This window comes from Amphiprion ocellaris, chromosome 2 (assembly GCF_022539595.1).
Source record: "Amphiprion ocellaris isolate individual 3 ecotype Okinawa chromosome 2, ASM2253959v1, whole genome shotgun sequence".
Classification (NCBI taxonomy): Eukaryota; Metazoa; Chordata; class Actinopteri; family Pomacentridae; genus Amphiprion; species Amphiprion ocellaris.
Genome location: NC_072767.1, coordinates 5,619,278 through 5,638,753, shown reverse-complemented (window position 1 = coordinate 5,638,753; position 19,476 = coordinate 5,619,278). Strand labels below are relative to the sequence as shown.

The 19,476-nt window shown below is 35.4% G+C and overlaps 1 protein-coding gene across 1 annotated transcript in view; it reads right to left on the bottom strand.

Moving 5' to 3' along the window:
- The window catches only part of ankrd13c (ankyrin repeat domain 13C), a 51,647-nt gene extending 35,099 nt beyond the window's left edge, over positions 1-16,548 (bottom strand). The window contains exons 1-3 of the mRNA XM_023295198.3: positions 15,947-16,548; positions 11,498-11,539; positions 992-1,096 (exon numbers count right to left, since the gene is read on the bottom strand). Of these exons, the coding sequence (XP_023150966.2) occupies positions 992-1,096; positions 11,498-11,539; positions 15,947-16,289 (490 nt within the window). The 5' untranslated portion in view covers positions 16,290-16,548. The remainder of the gene's footprint in view (positions 1-991; positions 1,097-11,497; positions 11,540-15,946) is intronic.
- Between the last annotated feature and the right edge of the window lie 2,928 nt (positions 16,549-19,476).

The window sequence follows — 19,476 nt, the reverse complement described above, 5'->3', positions numbered from 1 at the left end:
AGCTCACTGCATCCTGTCAGTGTGTAGAAGAAAGAAAATCATTTCCTCAGGGTTCATTAGAGGCTCCAGTCAACAGAGATGGCTGTGAGTAAAGTCAGTAAGTGGTTTTAGAGAGTAATTAGAGTCAATGGAGGCTTTAAGCTGCACTAATCAGATCCGACATTAGTCTGGAGGTTTAACAACTTCTGTCTTTCTGCAGAACTAACATCCGCTGAGAGAAAACACCTAAAGAATCGCTTTTTATCACAGCACAAAAACCCGAGCCTGGAGGAATGAGCAGATATTCAAGAATCATCCCAGACCTGGAGGACATTTAACGTCCAATAATCCACGTATTAAACCCTAAAACATCAGTAGTTGTGTAAATGCTCTTGTCCTGAGACCAAATTTACAAAAAACTAGGAGAAAAGAATGTTTAAAATATTTTTAAATACCAAATAAATCTGGAGTTCCCCTAAAATGTCATTTTTCTCTTGTCCAACCCCCTGATGACCAAACTGAATCTCTAATAAAACAGTTAGAGTCTAATTTAAATCTCCTTTTTCTGGTTTTATTTTTCCATTCATGTCTCTGTAATTGTGGGAACATTTTTCAATCAACATAATATTTTAAATAATAATAATTAGACATGGAACGTTTCCCACAACATGTTAGCAGAACCTTGTTTTTGTCATTTTTTTGTCTCGTTATTGTCATTTTGCGTCTTGTTTTGGTCATTTTATATATTGTTTTTGTCATTTTCTGGCTTGTTTTTGTCGTTTTATGTCTCATTTCTGTCATTTTGCATCTTGTTTTTACCATTTACCATTGGTACCATTGATGTGGAAGCTGAGCCAATCAATTCCTATTATTGATCAATATGGAGCAGAAAACTGGAAAACAGAAGGCTGATTTGTAACATTTTGAAGTCTTCCAGTTCTGGAATGATCCTTTCAGAATCTGTTGATGGAAATGTTTCTCTTTTCCAACCACAGAGGATTCTCAGACTCACTCATCTGTCGGTCTCCATAGCTGATGGCTTCGGCCAGGGGGCTCCATCCCTGAGCGTTCTTCACCTTCACAGGTGCATTATGGGCCAGCAGCAGGTGGGCGCACTCTGGAAGCAGTCAGACAGGTAGAACATCAGTCAACACAGAGAGAGGGGAACCTAAGAGAACAGATCTGTATCCTGAACATGAGTCAGTTTGAGCTCCGACAGAGAAGAAACTGCTTCCTTAGAAGTAACAATGTAATAATAAATGTTAAATGACCACAAAGAGATTAAAAATGACCAGACAAAGATGAAAACTGACCAAAACAGATGCAAAAGTAACACAAATAAATGTGAAATTACCATAAAAAAGGGATTAAAAATGTCCGGAAAAAATAAAAACTTACAAATCTAGATGCAAAATGAACACAAATAAATGTTCAAAGAACCACAAAGGGATTAAAAATGACCAGAAAAAGATAAAGCCTGACCAAAAGAGATTAAAAATGAACACAAATAAATGTTAAGTTATCACAAAGAGATTAAAATTCATCAGAAGATGAAAACTGACCAAAATAAATGTAAAATGAACACAAATAAATGTTAAATGACCAGAAAAAGATGAAAAATGACCAAAAGAGACTCAAAATGAACACAATCAGGAACACAACCAGTGTGTTAAACAGATTTAAAACAACAGCAAAGACTCACAAAATGACCCAAAACAAAAACCAAGAGTGACAAAAAACAGCAGCAAAGTAAAAACATGACTAGATTTGCTTTAAAAATGATAAAAAGGTCGCATGTTTGCAGGAAAAGTCACTATTTCCATCACAGTTTCACAGCTTTCCACTTTTCACATCAACTTCCTGCCAACACCTTTGATGTTGCCATGGTAACCGCCATATTAAGCTCTAATTTTATACTCCAACAGACATCACACTGAAACACATCCAGCACTAACCGGAGACGTCAGATGTAAAAATAATCCTGGTTCCAGAGGATTGAGATGACGGCTGACCCGTTAACAGCCACATGGACCTCAGAAACCAGGACAGAACGAGGAATAAAAGACCAAAGCTGGTTCCAACAACCGGTCGGCAGCCACTCGGCTCAGATCAGGAAGCTCCAAATCCTCCTGCAGCTCCATAACAAACCCAAGCTGTCGGTCCGGCTTCATTTCTGCCAGAACCAATCAGATCAAAGCAGCAGCTCCAGCAGGCCTGAGAGCTGCAGGATGCTAACAGAGGCTAAATGCTAACAGCCCGCAGGACGCTAACAGAGGCTAAATGCTAACATGTACTTCAGTCAGCTGCCAGATACTTAGTTTGCTTTTACAACTTTTTTTTCATTTTTTTTCTTGTTTAAATTTTTTTTAGTTTTAAAATTTTTTTTAGCCTTTTAACAGTTTTTTTAAAAAGTTTTTATAGTTTTTTCATTTTTTCAAAAAAGTTTTTTAATACTTTTTAAAAAACTTTTTTCAGTTTTTTTTTTACAGTTTTTCTACCTTTTTAGCAGAGGCTAAATGCTAACATCCTGCAGGATGCTAACAGAGGCTAAATGCTAAAACCCTGCAGATTACAGATAATACACATCATTATATAACAAAAATAAAATAATTAAATAATTATTATTTTACACATTTACTGTAAACATTTTTTTTACTGTAAGTCATCATTGTTGCCAGATTTTCACAGGGTTTTTTAAAGTTCTTTTTTACAGTTTTTGACACTTTTATCATGCTTTTTCATTTTTTTCTTAGTTTTTCACATTTTAGTTTTTCACACTTTTTTACAGTTTTTTGGTGTTTTACAGTTTTTCATTTTTTAAATTTTTTGCAGTTTTTTTAGTTTTTCATTTTTTAACTTTTTTTGACAATTTTATCAGTTTTTTGTTTTTTTTACATTTTTTTGTTTTCCTGTTTTTTAGTTTTTTAGTTTTTTCATTTTTTAAAAACTTTTTTTAAGTTTTTCCACACTTTTTTTTTTACAGCTTTTCCTGTCTTTTAGTTTTTAGTTTATTTTTAAATTTTTTTACAGTTTGCAGCAGCACCTTACAGCCTTTTCAGGGATCACTGAAACTAACTAAAGATCTTTTCCAGGAATCCTGACAGTCTAAACAAACTCAGACCAGTCATCCCATTCAGACTCGTTTCTCTGCTACAGCGATTAAAAAGCTGATAATAACGAACTGTGTTCATGTTTAATGGATGAGAGCAGCCAGTTCTCATCCATTCTTAGTGACAGAGGAACACGTTCTAATTAAACTGATTATCCTCACAACAACAGAGAGCAGCTTCATCCCCAGAGAGCAGAAGAACAGCAGAGAAGATCTAAATGATCAGAAACAGAGATTCAGGACGGAAACATGGAAACACGGCAGATAAAGTCAGACAGAAGCAAGACTCTGGGAGTTTATTACGTCCAGTTCTACAGACTGGCCTCAGAAATAATCTGGATGCTTTTGATGGTTTAATTTCTGCTTCATGCAATCTGACTGGTTTTATTTGAAAGAAAAAATACGTATATTCAGCATTGAAGACTGGTAAATCTTTTTTAAAGTCTTATTTTACAGATTTCTCCTGTTTTGTTACAATAACTAGGTAGGCAATAGCTAGTCAGATTTCAGGATGAAAAATATTAATTTACATGTACATTACTATAAAAATTTAAAAAAAACAGACAAACTGTAAATTATGTTCACATGAAAATTTTTTTTTACAAAAAGTAATCTGTTTGGTCAAAAGAAATACACTATTTTCCTTACTGTATTTAAATTTACAAATTTATTTTAGATACATTTGCCAATATTTTAAAATCATATATATCAAATATTTATTAATATATATTTCCATTACTATAAAAAAAATAGTAAAATGGTAAATTGTGTTCACATGAAAAATATGTATTTTTACAAAAAAGCAATCCGCCTGGTTGTAAAATTACAAAATTTTATTGTATTTAATATCTGCAAATTCTTTTACAAATATTTGCAGATTTTTTTTTAAATATAAAAAATTGAAAACTGGTATATAATTTTTCAAACTGTTATTTCACAGATTTCCCCTGATAACGTCCAGTAAAATCACTGAAATAAAATATGAATTCACAGGTTGACTGTAAAACAAAAGAAGACAAAACTGTAAATAAAGTTAACATCAAAAATCTGTATTTTCATAAATAATAATTTATTATATTCAATATATTTACTGCATTTAAATCATTAACAACACCATTATTGAAGAGAAAAAAAATTCTATTAAGGACTGAAAATAAGTTTTACAGAACTTTCCTGCTTTTTTAAAATTATCTAGAATATCTGCTACGATTACAGAAATAATTTCTGAATAAATAATAATTTTTAGAACTGTTATTTTGCTGATTTTCCGTGTTTTGTTGAATTACCGACATCTAGTAAAATCCCAGAAAATAAACTATTACACCAGAAATGTTTTCCTATTAAATTTCTGCCCCGTCCGGCCGATAAAAGCAGAATTCAGTCCAAACCTCTTCAGAAACTCTGACTGATGTTTGGTCCTGAGGAGAAGCAGCGTCGTCGTCATGGAGACCGACTGCAGCTACAAACATCAGCAGACTTCCTGTTTCTCCGGTTGACGGTGAGAAAACACGGCGTTGTGACGCAGCGTTGCATTCCCTGCAGCCTCTGACCCAGAAACGCTGCTGGATGCTTCGATTGTGTAATAAAAACATCCAGCAGATATTCGTTACGTAACGGAGAAGACGGTTCTGGCTCCATCACTGATGATTAACAACAAGAACAGAAGAAAACTGGTATTTATGGATAAAAACAGACCATTTAAATTAAATAATCTATCAGTTTTCTAGCCCGACTCTCTCAGAATCGGCTGATTTTTATGAACAATAACTTTCTTGGCCTCAGTTTATCATTTCCACATTATAACTTCCAGATCACAGAGTGTCAACAAAGGAACACAACATTTAGTCATCTGGAACTGAACCATAGAGGATTTACTGAAAGATCAAAACCACATAAAAAGACCAAAAAAAAAGACAAAAAAATGACAAACTATTACAAAAACAAGACACAAAATGATGAAAGTGAGAAACAAAAGACAAAAAATGAGACAAATGACACAAAAAACTCAAAAAATAAAGAAAAAAATTTGACAAAAAAGTTCTAAAACGTCATAAAAAACAAAACGACAAAAACGAGAAACAAAACAACGAATGCAAAACACAAAATAACAAAACAACACGAGAAAAACGAGAAACAAAACAACAAAAACATGAGACAAATGACAAAACAAAAAAGAGAAAAAATTAGACAAAGAAGTTAAAGCAACACATAAAGACAAGCGACAAAAATGAGACAAAAAAATGACAAAAACAAGAAACAAAACACAAATGAGACGAATGACAAAAAACAACAAAAATAAGACAAAATATTTCAAAAATGAGACACTAAACGAAAAAAAAGAGACAAATGACACAAAACAAGAGATAAAAAATGCGACAAAAAATTTACAAAGCCACAAAAAAACCCGCCAAAAACGACACACAAAACAACGAATAAAGCAAAACACAAAATGACACAAGAAAGACAAAAAACCAAAAACCAGAAACAAAACGACAAAAACATGAGACAAACGACAAGTTGGACAAAAAAAGACAAAAAAACAAGGCAAAGTATTACAAAAATGAGACATAAAACGACAAAAAATGGACAAACGGCAAATAAAGCAAAACACAAAATGACAAAAATAAGACAAAAATCACAAACGAGACAAAAAGGAAACACAAAACAAAAATGAGAAACAAAAAGAAAAAAACATGAGATGAACGACAAAAGTCAGATAAAAAAGACAAAAAAACAACAAAAACGACAACGACAGTTTTTCCTTCATACTAGGAATATTTTTACAGTTACAGGCTCTTTAATCACAGTTTCTAGCAGATTTTTTACTATTAATATGGATTTTTTTCTGCAAATTTAATAGTTATTATCTGTATTATAACAAAACAAGAAAAGTCTGTAAATTACAGTGAATTGTACTTTTAAAAACTTCCATTTTTACCAGTTTAATTCAGTCATGAATTGTTTATATCACAGAGTTTGCTTCCAGGCTGCTGGAGGTCATTAAGTTTAATCAAGCAGTAAATATCTGCCTGGATCCATTAACATCCAGTCTATTAGTCATTAAACAGGGAATTCATTCCAACAAGCTGCTGTGAACGTACTGATGGAGTATTGATGAAGTATTGATGAGGTACTGATGAAGTACTGATGAAGGGGTTTGTCCCTGAGAGCTGCTGGATTCTGGAGGTTCTGTTCAGAATATAAACAACTAAGGACGTTGAAATGAAGCATTAATGCTACAATATGAGCATCAGCTGCAGATCCAGATGTTCTCCAGCTTTTAAAAACCTTCAACATCTAATTCTGACCAAACCTGAGAGCTCCTGATCAAGAGCTTTTCTTTCAGTCCCAATCTAATTTAATATTTAGTTCCAATCTGACACTATTTTCCATGTAAAACACACTTTAAGAACATTAAAGTTCTTAAAATCAATCCAGTGTATCTGCCTGATAACTGAATATCTCTGAAAAATAACCTGCTTTTCTGTTACGTAGGTCACGAATCTTCAGCTGAACTTAAAGTCATTGTGGTGCCAAACCTTAATCGAGCTACTTAGATGGAAAAGTGTCTCAACAACCAAAAGAAAAACAGTAGAAAATTAAAGTTGGCTGGGTGGTTGGTTTTTATTTCACCAACTGACAAAAACTGAAGTTTGAGACTGACCACCATGGGACAAACTCTGGCCTTCCGTCTAAAAATTCAGGCTTTGGTGGGTTTATTTTAAAACTTTTAAAATGTCTTTTACGGCAGAGCTCTGTTCCAATGGCCCGACGTAAGTCGAATTTCGCCGTAAGTCGGAACTCCATCAGAAGAGTCTGACTTACGCTTGGGAGCCACAATGAAGGGCAAAAAGTTAGTGAGTGTAGCACAATCCAAGGTGGCATACAACTGGAGAATGTAAACAAAGCCGTCTGATAGCGCTGCGTGACGACGTATTCATCCGCTCCGCTCGTCAACTAGTTCCACGTAATCAGTTCATACGTCATAAACTGAGGACCTCCTGTATTTCAAAAGAAAATTACGCTCCCTTCAAAATGTAATTTAGACCAGAGGAGGCATCACTCAGACTACACGTTAAAGCAGAGAGCATTGTGGGAGTTTAGCAGCAACGGGCACCATGACAAAGACTAATGTGGAGGTCAATGACCTCCAACCAGAGCTAATATGTTTAAGACAAGCTGGGATTGACTAGAACAGAGTTCACATACATTTATATTGTTACGTATTCCATCCTTAATTGTAAACTATCCTGATTATCGCTTTATCCAGCGGCTGTTCTCAGCGGCTGTTCCACCTCTGCTGCTGGGATTCCCCACAGAGATTTCTTCATTGTGGATGAGGTGAGGACAGAGCTGAGAAGAGTGTGTCCTGGCAAGTCAGCAGGTCCTGATGGAATACCACCGAGGCTTCTGAAGGAGTGTGCCGCGGAGCTCGCGGTGCCTCTGCACACACTCTTCAACCGGAGTCTCCAGTTGGGGAAGGTGCCGAACCAATGGAAGACATCCTGCATTGTGACGCTGCTTAAGGTCAGGAGGCCGTCTGGGGTCAAGGACTACAGACCAGTGGCCCTCACGCCTGTGATCATGAAGACCCTTGAGAGGCTCTTTCTCTGGCTCCTGGGGCCACAATTGCAGAGGGCGCTGGATCCCTTACAGTTCGCCTATTGAGAGGGCCTGGGTGTGGAGGATGCCATCCTGTATGGACTTCACCAGACCCCGTCTTTTCTTGATGATACTCGGGGGTACGTGAGGCTGATATTTTTCGACTTCTCAAGTGCTTTTAACACCATTCAGCTAATGATCTTGAGGGACAAACTTGAGGAACTGAGTGTGGAGCCTGTTTTCATAAAATGGGTTACCAATTACTTGACAGAGGCTACAGTACGTAAGACTGGGGAATACAGTCTCTGTCTCAATAACACTGTACAGCAGATCTTGCTAATGTGCACTTTATTACTATTGATAGTAGCTTTTAACCGCTTATTTCTCTTGTTTTTTACTATTTATCTTTTTTACTGTGTATGGATGAATCTGAATGTATGTCGCACACTGTGGACTGCTGGACACCTGAATTTCCCCCACTGGGGACTAATAAAGTATCTTTATCTTATCTTATCTTTATCTTGAGTAAATTATTCAGAATTAGCATGTTAGCATTGTGCTGCTACACCCTTAAAGACCTTTAGATCTCAGGTTTTTTTTTTTGCATCAATCAGGAGTTGAAGAAACAACATGATGACAGATCTGATGCTGTTTTGTTTCCCCGACTGAATCTAATCCACGAATTTCATCAACAAATACATTAAAACTCATCTTTAGACACTCTTGTTTGAGGTAAATATCTCAATCAACGTCCCTCAGTGCTCTCCAGCTGGTATCTTCAACCTCTACTACCATATTAAACAGGTCCTAACTGCCATCAGTAGCTCTTAAATAACAAAGAGAGGCCGGTCCAGCCACACCCAGCCTGATGCTGAAGCCTTCATCCCGTCTGTCGTCAGCATCCCTGGAGGCTCCAGCAGCAGATATGAACCTCATTATCCCGATCGATGGCGACCAATCAGCCACCACGACCCTGAACCACCGCCGGGAATCGATGCTTCAATGACAGACTGCAAACAAACTGTTCAGTAACCCGATGCCTCCACCGTTCACCCAGAGGCACAAATAAGGAGGATTAATTTTTCAAAAGCATGTTCTAAAGTCTCAGAGAAATTAAAGGTCAGCATGGAGCCACTAAGGAGCAGCGCCTGAATGTTTAATAGGAACGTTTTCAGCTGGACGTCACGTAAAGATTCTCCAAAACCTCGACGCCACGGAAAAATCTAGTTTTTTATATGAATTTACATAAAAATTTACTGTTATTGTAAAGACTTCCACTCATTTGTTCAATAACTGCATTTAAATTGGCACAAATAATAATATTAGACAAATATTTGTGATTTGAAAGAAAAAAATCTGCATATTAAGGAGCAAAAATGTTTTTAAAATAAATTAAATTAGAGATAATAACTAGTAAAATCTGTTATTTATGAAAATGTAAAGCTAAACTATCTGTCTATCTGTATATATATATATATATATATATATATATATATATATATATGAAAAAAAATTTTTTAAACAGGCTAAAACTGTCAGTCACATTCATATAAAAAGCTGTTCTTTTATAAACAGAAATGAGTTAATTTACATTGACTGTAAAATCCTACTTTTTTAATTCATCATTATTTTAATGATATTTGTCATTATTTGAAAGAATAATGTCAAGGATGGAAAAATCTGTTTTTCTTACAAATTTTAGATTTTATTTTTAAAACTACAGATGATATTCAATAAAATAACATGAAAACTAAACTGTAAAAAAGGTCCACATCAAAAATATCTTTTTTTACAAATGTGTTTTTGTTCTTTTACAATGTTTTATTGTATTCAAATCTGCAAGAAATATTATTCTACGGATACTGGCAGTTATTTTATCTCATTTAACTGCATTTAAATTGGCACAAATATTAATATTTTACAGACAGGCGTAATTTGAAAGAGAAATATATGAATATTAAGGAATGAAAAATGTGAAATATGCTTTTGTAAATATAGATAACAGTTAAATCTGTCATTTCTTAAAATTTACTAGTTAAATGTATAAAAAACATGTCAAAGCTGTCAATAATATTCATATAAAAATATCTTTTCCTAAACATTGAATTAGTTCATTTACATTGTCTGACTGCAAAATTATACTTTTTTTTTTTTATCCTTTTAAATAATCATTATTTCACAGATATTTGTGATTATTTGAAAGAAGAACTGTGCATGTTAAGGACTGAAAAATCTGTGTTTTTCTTTGGAAAATTACAAATTTTATATTTTATTTTTAAAACTACAGATAATATTTAATAAAATAGCATAAAAACTAAACTTTAACATCAAAAATATGCATTTTTACAAATCTGCTTTTGTTCTTTAACAATGTTTGACCATAAAATGAAAGTTTTACTGTATTCAAATCTGCAAGAATTATTGTTTATTATTATTATTATTATTATTGTTATTGTTATTGTTATTGTTATTATTATTATTATTATTATTATTATTATTATTATTAGTAATAATAATAATTATTATTATTATTGATTAATTAATTATTATTAATTATTATTCTACAGATATTGGCAGTTATTTTCACTCATAGAACTGCTTCAATAACTGCTTTTAAATTGGCACAAATATTAATATTCTACAGATATTTGTGATTTGAAAGACAAGTACATGAATATTAAGGAGCGAAAAATGGGAAATATGTTTTTGTAATTACAGATAATAACCGTAAAATTTGTTATTTCTTAAAATTTACCAGTTAAACGTATACAAAAAACACGTCAAAGCTGTCAATAATATTCATATAAAAATCTGTCATTCTATAAACAGAAATTAGTCCATTTACATTGTCTGACTGTAAAATTATACTTCATTTTAATTGTATTTAAATCATTTTAATTAATCATTATTTTACAGATATTTGTCATTATTTGAAAGAAGAATTATGCACGTTAAGGATGGAAAAATGTTTTTCTTTGTTAAATTACAAATTTTATATTTTATTTTTCAAGCTACAGATAATATTTAATCAAATTAAATAAAAAACTGTAACATTAAAAATATGTATTTTTACAAACAGATTTTCTATGTTTTTATGTTTTATGGTCATACATTGTAGGTAAATCCGCAAGAAATATTATTTTCAGTCATTTTCATTGTTTTTTAGGTTATATTAATGTGTTTTTCTGGCACTCTTGCTGCCAGATTTTCCTTTTTTTGAATAACTTTTTACATCGTAACATTTTCATCGTGTTAGTCGAGGATGTGAAACACAAACATGCAGCTTCTAACGTGTTTTATCTCCAGGTATTTGAGGAAAATGTGCAGATCTGCAGCATCTGTGTGACAAACATGATTCTGTGTCGCCTCCTTTGCACAACAACCTGAACTAATAATCATCTCAGCAACCTGAACTAATAATCATCTCAACAACCTGAACTAATAATCATCTCAACCTCCTCAGCAGGCAGAAAACCAACAAAGCAAACATTAGAGAAGCTGAAAATGAGCTCTGAGATGTGAACTAACCACCGTGTGTCCTGCAGCCGATCATCTACCAGAGACTCAGAGGATCCTGCTGCCGTCTCACCTCACAGGGAAAAAAATAAAGAGGGTTTCTGACCAGGAGGAACTCCGTTAACACCACCTCTTTATTCATGCATGAGCAGGAAACGTGTGGAGATCTGTGACAAACGTCTGCTGCAGCTCAGACTCACAAAAATAAAGAGCAACACAAACAAACACAACCAAAGGACAAACAGAAATAAAACACAAACAGAAGGAGGAGGAGGCCTGAACGCTGCTCACCTTTATGTCCCATCATGACGGCCAGATGCAGCGGAGTGTTTCCTGAAAAACAGCAGAAACACAACGTTGTAAACAACAAAGACATGCTGAGGTTGTGTTGAAGCAGAATCAGAAGTTTAAATGAGACAGAATCCACTGAAACCAACACGATCTGATAAATAAACGTCCACTGTGTGTTCTGCTGATATGACAGGTTATATTCAAGGATATTAACCAGCTGCAAACTAAAACTAGAAAAGCCTGCAGAGAGCGCAGTCCTCCTCCAAGGCTGCTCAGTCCTCCTCTAAGGCTCCTCAGTCCTCCTCTAAGGCTCCTCAGTCCTCCTCTAAGGCTCCTCAGTCCTCCTCTAAGGCTCCTCAGTCCTCCTCTAAGGCTCCTCAGTCCTCCTCTAAGGCTGCTCAGTCCTCCTCCAAGGCTGCTCAGTCCTCCTCTAAGGCTCCTCAGTCCTCCTCTAAGGCTCCTCAGTCCTCCTCCAAGGCTGCTCAGTCCTCCTCTAAGGCTCCTCAGTCCTCCTCTAAGGCTCCTCAGTCCTCCTCCAAGGCTGCTCAGTCCTCAACGTCAGAAATGCAGCATGTGTTCATTAGTTATTGATGATCAGAAATCACAGCAACACAGAATGTGTCAATTTAATATAAATGTACCCACAAACCCATGACCTGAGCACAGGTGTGTGTTATGCATGTGTACGTTATGTACGGATTTTTGTCATTTTGTGTCGTTTTGTTGTTGTGTCTCGTTTTTGTCGTTTTCTGTCTCATTTATGTTGTTTTGTCTCGTTTTTGTCATTTTGTGTCTCATTGCTGTCGTTTTGTGTCTCGCTTTTGTCATCTTTTGTCTCGTTTTTGTCGTTTTGTCTCGTTGTTGACGTTTCCTGTCTCGTTTTTGTCATTTTGTCTCGTTTTTGTCGTTTTGTGTTTCGTTTTTGTCGTTTTGTGTCTCATTTATGTCGGTTTGTCTCATTTTGGTTGTTTTGTTTTGTGTCTTATTGTAGTCACTGCATCGAATCACGTGACCTAAATATGTAGCAGGCGGCGCGAATTGATGGATTCAGAAACACCCCCACAATTTAATCAGTTGTTCCTTGGATCATTTCTGACAGTGTTCACTTGTTGTCATGGTTACAGTGACGCTGTGCCGCTATCTAGCAATGATACAGAAATCTTTAACAAATCCGTGGATCCAGACTATAAGCTGCATCACTGCCAAAATCTAATCACGTGGTCCTTGTGTCATTTCTGACCTTCAAGGAAAATTTCATCCAAATCCGTTGGTCTGTTTTTGAGTAATGTTGCTAACAGACAGACAGAAGCCGATCGTTACATAACTCTGCCACATTCTTTGGTGGAGTAATGAGACTAATTTCAGACACAGGACGGCTGGAATATGAAACAAGTTTGACATATTCAGGCTTTTGTTGTTAGCAGCTCGACTAAACCTAAGAAATAAAGTCTATCAGGATGGTTGTTGTCAACTTTCTGTTAAGCACGTTTCTTTCAAACACAAACTTTTAAACATGGATGTTTAACGTGTCATGTGACTCTTTATTGGCACAAAATGGACCAATGGCGTAATGCCTACTTCAGCCAGAGTTATAATGGAGCTGTAAGGAATCTGAAAATCATGATGGTAAACAGCGGCAGAAAAGAATGTTTGTAGAAAATTTTAAATGCTGGAAGTTCATATATTTATTCCTGACTTCCAGCTGCACATCAGAGCCCTGAAACTTTAAACTTCATTCATTTAAACATCAACATTTTGGTCCCTTAATAAAGAAGACGTGGAAATAACTTTAGTTTTTCTACAAATCACCAGGAGAAGAACTGCAGCTGATTTAAATCCTAAACTCTGAACAGGATCCTCCTCCAGAGCAGGTTAGCTCTGCAGCATCAGTTACCATGGAGATCTAGCTCTGCAGCATCAGTTACCATGGAGATCTAGCTCTGCAGCATCAGTTACCATGGAGATCTAGCTCTGCAGCATCAGTTACCATGGAGATCTAACTCTGCTGCGTCAGTTACCATGGAGATCTGGCTGGGCGGCATCGGTTACCATGGAGATCTAGCTGTGCAGCATCGGTTACCATGGAGATCTAGCTCCTCAGCATCAGTTACCATTCAGATCTAGATCCTCAGCATCAGTTACCATGGAGATCAGGCTGTGCAGCAAAAATGCAAAACTTTGGGTTTTCTTGGGGAAAAAAAAAATTTAAAAAGCTGTGCCAGTCTTTAATTTTGTCATCAAATAATTGTTCTAAATCATTCATTAAGAAAAACTGGAGGAAAAAATAAGATTTTTCAGGCTTTAAAATGGCATTTTCACCCATAATGTCATTTAACTGTAAGTCAGGTGGACAACAAGCAACTTAACAATGGTTTTAAATATTTTCCAAGACTATAAAAATACTCATGAATCCATAAATATCATTTTAATCAATAATAATAACAGTCAGCTGTAGGCTGCTTTAGGAACTGTTCCGATAGTGAGTGATTTATTCGTGCTTTATAAACATTAACTGTACAATAGATTTACTATTTATATGGATTATTTAAGAAGAAAATGGCACAAAAACTGAAGCACTATTTCTTAGTTCTTGTCAAATTGAAATTTTGGAAGCTCCTAACAGAGACCAGCATCTGTCAGCTCTCGTCGTGTCGACGTTCCAAAAGTTCAGGATCGAGTTCCACAAAAGAATCTGAAGACGAAGCAAATCACAGCTTCTGTCTGAGCAGCTGAACCGGAGCAGAAACACCTTCATCAGGTGAGGAGGAGGAGCTTATTATCTGAGCAGACTTTAACCTGCAGAGGAGCTGATGTCAGTCTGGGAATCCCAAAGTTTTAGAAAAAAACTGCGCCTTAATATATCAACGACTGGTGTTTGTTCCAGATGACTGATCCAGGAGGAGTTTAGAAACAGATCAGAGTTTCCATCATTTCTGAACCTCAGAACTTCATCAGTCCAGCAGATAGACACATGGCATTACACAATTACCACAAAAAGACACAAAATCACCCCAAAAAGAACCACAACTACCCTGAAAGGATCAAATATGGCAGGAAAAATACCCAAAATCAACAAAAATGGCCAAATTTATCATGAAAAAGACCAAAACCAAAACAAAACAGGTGAAATTGCAACAAAAACTCAAATTTGGCACAAAAACACGCAAAATAACCACAAATATGGGCAAAACTACACTGAAATGTTCAAATATGACAGAATATACACACAAAATAACCACAAAAAGTACCAAAATTACCATAAAACAGGTAAGGTTAGTGATATTTTTGCTTCATTTTGTGGCACTTTTGCAACTTCTTGGGTCATTTTTGCATCTTTTAGTGATATTTTTGACTATCTGGGTAATTTTTGCATCTGTTAGTGACATTTTTGCATCTGTTAGTGACATTTTTGCATTTTTTAATGACATTTTTGTGTCTTTTAGTGACATTTTTGCATCTTGTGACAGTTTTGCATTTTTTGACATTTTTGCATCTTTATGTGACATTTTTCCATCTTTTAGTCACATTTTTGCATCTTGTGACATTTTTGTTTCTTTTTGTGCATTTTTGCAACTTCTTGGGTCATTTTTGCATCTTTCTGTGGCAGTTTTGCTTCTTTTTGTGCATTTTTGCAACTTCTTGGGTCATTTTTGAATCTTTTTGTGACATTTTTGCATCTTTCTGTGGCCTTTTGTGTCTTTTTGTGTCACTTTTGCATCTTTTTATGACATTTTTGCATCTTTTATGACATTTTTGCATCTTTTAGTGACATTTTTGAGTCTTTTAGTGACATTTTTGTGTCCTTTAGTGACATTTTTGTTTCTTTTGGTGACCTTTTTGCTTCATTTTGTGGCACTTTTGCAACTTCTTGGGTCATTTTTGCATCTTCCAGTGATATTTTTGACTTTTTGGGTCATTTTTGCATCTGTTAGTGACATTTTTGCATCTTTTAGTGACATCTTTGCATCTTTTAATGGCATTTTTGTGTCTTTTAGTGACATTTTTGCATCTATTAGTGACATTTTTGCACCTTTTAATGACATTTTTGCATCTTTTAGTGACATTTTTGCATCATTTAGTGACATTTTTGCGTCTTTTAGTGACATTTTTGTGTCTTTTAGTGACAATTTTACAACTTTTTGTGTAATTTTGGTACTTTCATGGTGATTTGGGGTGTTTTACTGGCATATTTGAACCTTTCAGGCTAGCTTTTTGTGCCGAATTTGAGGGTTTTTTGCAATTTCACCTGTTTTGTGGTGATTTTGGTCCTTGTGGTGATTTTGGTCCTTTTTGTGGTAATTCTCACCGTTTTTGTGGTGTTTTTTGCGTCTTTCTGTGCCAAATGTGAGTTTCTGTGAACCAGGCCTCACCGGGAGGAGCCCGGCGGCCTGTAAACCGAACCCCTGCCGGTCCCTCCCGGTGTGTCCAGTTCCGGTGGGTTAAACTCACCGTGGACGTCTTTCTGCGCGATGTTCTGCGTCCGGATGAGCGACGACAGGCGGCGGACGTCTCCTTTGAACACGCACTCGTGCACCGGGAAGTCGTGTCCAGTCCGGAGGACGGGGTTCTTGTTGTTGTCGTCGATGAGTTCCGCCGGTACCGAGTTGTCGTTGAGCGGCGGGTTCTGCTTCACTAACTTGTGGTTGCTGAAGATCTTGCTCGCCCGGCTCCGGTAGTTCGGTTTGGCCGCCGTGAACGTCCCGGTCGCCGCCTCCTCGTCCGGCTCCAGGAGGTCCTCGTCCTTGCCGGGCCCATGGTCCTTCCGCAGGGAGCGGATCTTCTCCCCGGTCATCTTCCAGACGGTTCCCGGAGCTTCGGGGAGCCGCCGCTGAGCCTCCCTCCCGGTCTGAGTCTTACCGGAGCCGCCGGAAGCCGCACAGCATCCAAACACCGGATCTCCCGCCGGAAGCAATTAGTTAAAAGCGGCGGTTTGTCGGCGGACGGACCGGGGCGGCTCCGGTTCACCGGTTAGTCATGAAAACAAACTGTTTGTTGTTTCTGCTCCGACGTCCAAAACCGTCCCTTCAACCGAGACTTCAGTAGGGACTTCCGCCTACAAGTATCGCGAGAGTTCTGCGGAGGTTACCATCGGTCACCGGATGAAAATAAGTTTATTTCTACAAAACTTTATTTACACAGAGTTTATTTACAGGGCTTCACAGTCAAATAATAAAACATTTAAAAATAAAATTAAAGACATAGAAGAATGAAATTGAATTAAATAAATAAAATTAGCTTAAAACATTTCAGGCAAACTGAACAAAGTGCATTTTTATAGAATAATTCAAACCTTAGGTTAGTTAGTTAATTGTAGAAGTTTTTTTTTTCACTCTGAGGTCTACAAGTGTCATTTATTTTAGTCCAATCACAACCAAAATACTAAACAAATCCTTAAAAAGACAATAAAACTTAAAACTGATTGGTTCCATAAAAAGAATACATTTTGAGTCGTTTTGGTAGAATTTAGTTTTTTTAGTTTTTCTTATAAATGATAAACAAAATTAATACTAGTTGTATTTGTTTGTATCTGTCTAATGCAGCCTCACCTTCAGAAACACACAAGAAAGATTTTTCTACTAATATTTCATGATAATATTTGAGACTGTGTAAAATTTTAGAGGTGTCTGAAAACCTTTTTCCACCTCTGTAGAATAATATAAACTGATTAAAAAGGCAGAAAAAAAACAAAAGATGAGATAAATAAAAACTTGTAAAACATGTAAAATATACAATAAAATTGAAAAAAATTAAACTGATAACACTGAAAAAAATAAATACTGAAGGTACTATTTATTTATGTTGAATAAACTTTGATGTTGTGTTTTACTGTTCATACTGTTTATTTACTGAATATATCCAATATCCTCAGTGCTGTTTATTCTCTTTCTATCATAGTTATATTATATGTACATCTATATAGTCATATATTAGTGTGTTAATATCACTCCATCCATACTGTTCACTCTGTTTAAGGAAAAAGGAAAACATTTGTCTCATTTTTGTAGTTTTGTTTATCCTGTAAATAAAGTAAATAATGAACTTTACTGCTGCTTTTGCACATCTGGTCAGATACTAAACTACATTTCGTCGTCTTTTTACTCCTAATCTGTGCAACAACAAAGTTAATATTATCTGAACTCTTCGACAGAAACTAGTATTTGAGTGGAATAAACCTTTTAAATCAAAAGTTTTACACTTTAATGATGATTTGGTTCAGCAGGTGGCGCTGTTGTGACAAACAAGGCTCCTGAAACTGCTGCAGCTCATTTACTCTTTAACTGGATTTATTACACGTGAATTATTCTACATTTAAGAGACAAATGTTGTATGTTTTTTTTTTTAAATATTTTGCATTTAATCAACAACTAAATGAACAGAAAAACCAACTGAGCCTCCGACACACATCACTAACATCTGAAAGAAACGTTGTCACATCAAGTCTGAGCTCATTTTATGAGTTCAACATCCTGCTGGGAGGTTCAACATGTATAACAGCTTCCATCCTGGTTGTGTTTCTACATTCATAAAGTCAGAACTGTGTGACGTTTCTCTGGTTGCTCTGGTTCTAGAATCAAACATGGAGCTGAATATGTCTCAGTATAGTTTGAACTAAATGATAATCTATGAATGTGTGATCTGGAAATAAAAAACTAACTCTCCAAACACAAAACACAAATAAACAGATCCAGAAATACACAAACAAGAACCACTAATAAATAAATAAACAAACAATCTGGGAAAACGTTCAATTATTTTATGAATGTAAAAGAAAAACAAACGGATCTCTTCGAGACGTTTAGAACTTTGAACAAGATGTTTTTATTTTTTCTTTCTCTCTGTGGAGCTACATTTATAAGAGTGTTATCCATCTGTTTATCCTCATCTGATGCTTCCTGGATGCAGGAGTTGAAGTGATAAACTGACAGACTGGAGCTTCAGCTTGTGCAGCTTTGAGGGAGAATAGATCAAATCAGACTTTAACCCACATGTTGTTGATTCCGGAGCACGTCGCCCCCCTGTGGCTGAAGAAGGAAACAACAACCGGATCTCTGCTCTGCATTCAGACACTGAGTTCTTTCTGTTTGGGACTGGAGGAACAAAAATACGACAAATTCAATGTACGATTTTACTTATATTTTAGAGGTAATTACAGAATTTCAAAGCTTCTTCTCCGTCTGGTATTTTAACTGGACTGGTTTTTGCTTTTTAAAACTATTTACATCAAAATATATGGAAATCTGACAGATAAACTCATGACTTCATGAGGATTAAAGAAGTAATTAAATGAGAAAACGTCCACACATAGCTGTTTCTATTTGGAACAAACATTTACTGATTATATTAAATATTACATCAGATGTTTGGGCTGTTTGGTTTGATTTTATCTGGAAACTAGTTTCTAATCTACATGATTTAAGGACAGACTTTATCGTTCCAAAGTTTAGGGTCACTTAGAAATGTCCCTATTTTTGAAAGAAAAGCATTTTTTTTTTTCAATGAAGATAACATGAATGAATGATGAATGCAGTCTAGACATTGCTAATGTGGTAAATGACTATTCTATATTCTTACTGTATTTTTAGTATATTGCTACTATATTTTTAGTGTATTTTTGTATGAACCTGGGTGGACAGAGCATTCTCCATATCTGCCTCCACACTCTGGAACTCCCTGCCACAATACATCCATGACTGCACACACCTGACCAGCTTCACATCACTCCAGACCCACCTGTTCAGAACTGCTTTTAACACAGAATACAGACTTACTTTTATGATATATTTTATGACTTGTTTTATCATGTTCCTTTATTTTTAATGTTTGCTGATAACATGTAAAGCATCTTTGAGTTTTCTAAATAGTGCTATACAAATAAAATATATTATTATTATTATTATTATTATTATTATTATTATTATTATTATTATTATTATTATTATTATTATTATTATTATTATTATTATTATTATTATTATTAT